The 2626-nt window shown below is 40.6% G+C and overlaps 1 protein-coding gene across 1 annotated transcript; it reads left to right on the top strand.

The window, feature by feature from the left end:
* Positions 1-535: 535 nt before the first annotated feature.
* Positions 536-1474, top strand: LOC146813180 (olfactory receptor 1L4-like). Its single transcript, XM_085615288.1, has one exon. The coding sequence runs from the start codon at positions 536-538 to the stop codon at positions 1472-1474; it is 939 nt and encodes a 312-aa protein (XP_085471414.1).
* Positions 1475-2626: the final 1152 nt, after the last annotated feature.

Genomic DNA, 2626 nt, shown 5'->3' with positions numbered 1-2626 from the left:
TGCACCAGCCACAGGCTTCTTAGCAGAGCCCTGGGCATGGCACTCATTCTTTTCCAAATTAAGCACTGTGAACATTGAACAAATATTTTAAAGGTCACAACTCAATTGCAACCAGCAAGCTATCCCGCAGAGTAAAACCCCAAGCCAAAACAGTGAAAGGCTGTGCCTTCAAAGTACCTTACATTAAACAATCCCCCCTAATCCAATCCATAATTCACTAACCTCAAAGTAATCTCCAAGCAGCAGAGGAAATCAACCTTATTATTATTTTGTTTTACACTGTACAACTTGGATGACACATTGGCACATCAGTAAATCAAAGCCTAATTGATTGATAAAATAAATGAGAAAACTATACACAACTATTAACATCAGAGGTCAGCAATAAAAATAGCCTAATTTGTGTGCTCATTCATTTGCAATCGTTATATTTTTGAAAATGTGAGGAATTTCCTCATCTTTTAATGCTCTAATATTTGTTTATGTTTAATTTCAGACCATTGTGAAATACCCCAAAAGCTGCACTAGTATACATATGGAAAGGAAAAACCTGTCCACATCAGAAAGCTTCAGGATTGTAGGATTTTCAGACCTTCCGAATCTGCGTGCTCCACTATTTGTCGCATTTTTACTCATTTACATGATGACCCTAATAGGGAATTTACTCATCGCTGCAATAATTTACTCTAACACACAAATGCACAGTCCAATGTATTTCTTTCTCACAAATTTGTCCTTTATTGATGTCACTTACACCTCAGTCATTTTCCCCAAAATGCTGGAAACCTTCTTTGAAGAGATCAAACTAATTTCTCTTACTCAGTGTCTGCTTCAGGCATATTTCTTCATATTCACACTCTCCACAGAATTTCTACTAATTGGGGTCATGGCTTATGACCGGTATGTGGCCATCTGCAATCCATTACGTTACAGGACCATCATCACCAAGGGCACCTGTCTTAAGATGGCTGCCTGTAGCTGGACGATTGGACTGACAGATGGAATACCACACACCGTACTAATGTCTGGACTCTCCTTCTGCAGCTCACACACTATCGACCACTTCTTTTGTGATTTAACAGCTGTGATGCACCTTTCTTGCACAAGCACTCACACCATCGAAGAGGTGGGTTACTTTTTAGGTGCAGTAATTGCACTGGTTCCTTTCATTTTAATCATAGCATCATACATAAAGATTATTTCAGCCATCCTGAAGATCCAGTCCCATGAAGGAAGACACAAGGCATTCTCCACATGTGGCTCTCACCTCACCGTGGTCATTTTACTCTATGGGTCTGTGTGTTACACCTACATGCGACCAACATCAACCATTTCCATGAAAGCCAACAAGATCCTGTCTTTGTCCTATATCGCTCTCACTCCTTTGTGCAACCCCATAATATACAGTTTGAGAAATAAAGAGTTGAAACATGCCATTACTAAAAGAACTAAAGCTGTGAAAGTCAGAATGTGAATGGTTATCTTTTCTAACACAGCAAAATGCCTGGGTACTTATCAGTAAGATTCATTACTCTGAGTCTATGTCTTCCTAATCACAGTCCTCCCATATGAGTTTATCTCCATTCATGCACAACCTAATTACCAAACTTCACTTTTCCTTTCCAATCTAAGATGGCCCCTATACCTATTGGTATAAATACATCACATCCTGGGAATGACTCTCTTAAATAACCAAGGAAGAAAAGAATCAGTTAAATAAAAGAGACAGGTGGGTAGGAACTCAGGACTGTTATGAGGAAGACATGGACTCAGAGTAATAAATATTACCGGAAAGTAACCGAGCATTACCTCCTCATCCATCCTCCTCATGTATGAGTACGTACACAAGCCAAGAAACTGATTTCAACAAACGTACAACAAATATAGCATACAAGAAATGTAATGCAATGACCCAAATAGCACACTACAGAAGGACCCGTTGAACTGCAAAACAGCATACCAAAGTCCAGGGATACAGCACACCCCAACTGCAAAGGCAATGGGTCATAATGCGAGAGGCTCAGCCAAAGAGGCAAATCAACAAAGGGCCTGAAGAGAAGTCGTGGAAAAGCCGTGGAAAAGCTGCCCAGGAGGCACAAACATCCCAAGTAGACCTCCCAAAGAAAGATGCCAAAACAGGCAGGCCACCAAAGAGCAGGAAAAAAAATGGTGAACTGAAACACACAGGATATGGAAGAGATCTAAAACTTGAGATGCATCAATGATATTCTATGGGAGACAAACAAAAAAGCAAAAGTTTTGAAACCCAGCAGTGTGGTGGGAAAAAGAACATCAAGAACAACAAGGGAAAGCAAATACCCCACCAGCAGACACAGGAGAAGGACAAAGGTAGCCAAAGCAATAGCAGAATCCAAATGAAAAGATTACACCACTGTAGGGAGAAAAGTAGCGCCAGAATGAAGCAGCACTTAGGGCCAGATGTACGAATTAGATGTGTGGTTGCAAAGGGGAATTTGGCCAGTTTGCAACTGCAAAAAATGAACGCACAATGTACTAACCCTATTTTGTGAGTCGCTAATCTATTAACGTCTCGCAAAATAGGGTTAGCTACCGATATTAGGAAGGGGCATATCAAGGGTGTCCCTTCCTAATAGCGAGTGCAATT

Source organism: Triturus cristatus, chromosome 7, assembly GCF_964204655.1.
Source record: "Triturus cristatus chromosome 7, aTriCri1.1, whole genome shotgun sequence".
Taxonomy (NCBI): domain Eukaryota; kingdom Metazoa; phylum Chordata; class Amphibia; order Caudata; family Salamandridae; genus Triturus; species Triturus cristatus.
Note: the sequence above shows the minus strand (reverse complement) of the source record. Positions and strands in the feature narration are given on the sequence as shown.

Excerpts from the sequence above, each read along its gene's own strand:
- LOC146813180 (XM_085615288.1), top strand. The coding sequence starts at position 536 with ATGGAAAGGAAAAACCTGTCCACATCAGAAAGCTTCAGGATTGTAGGA.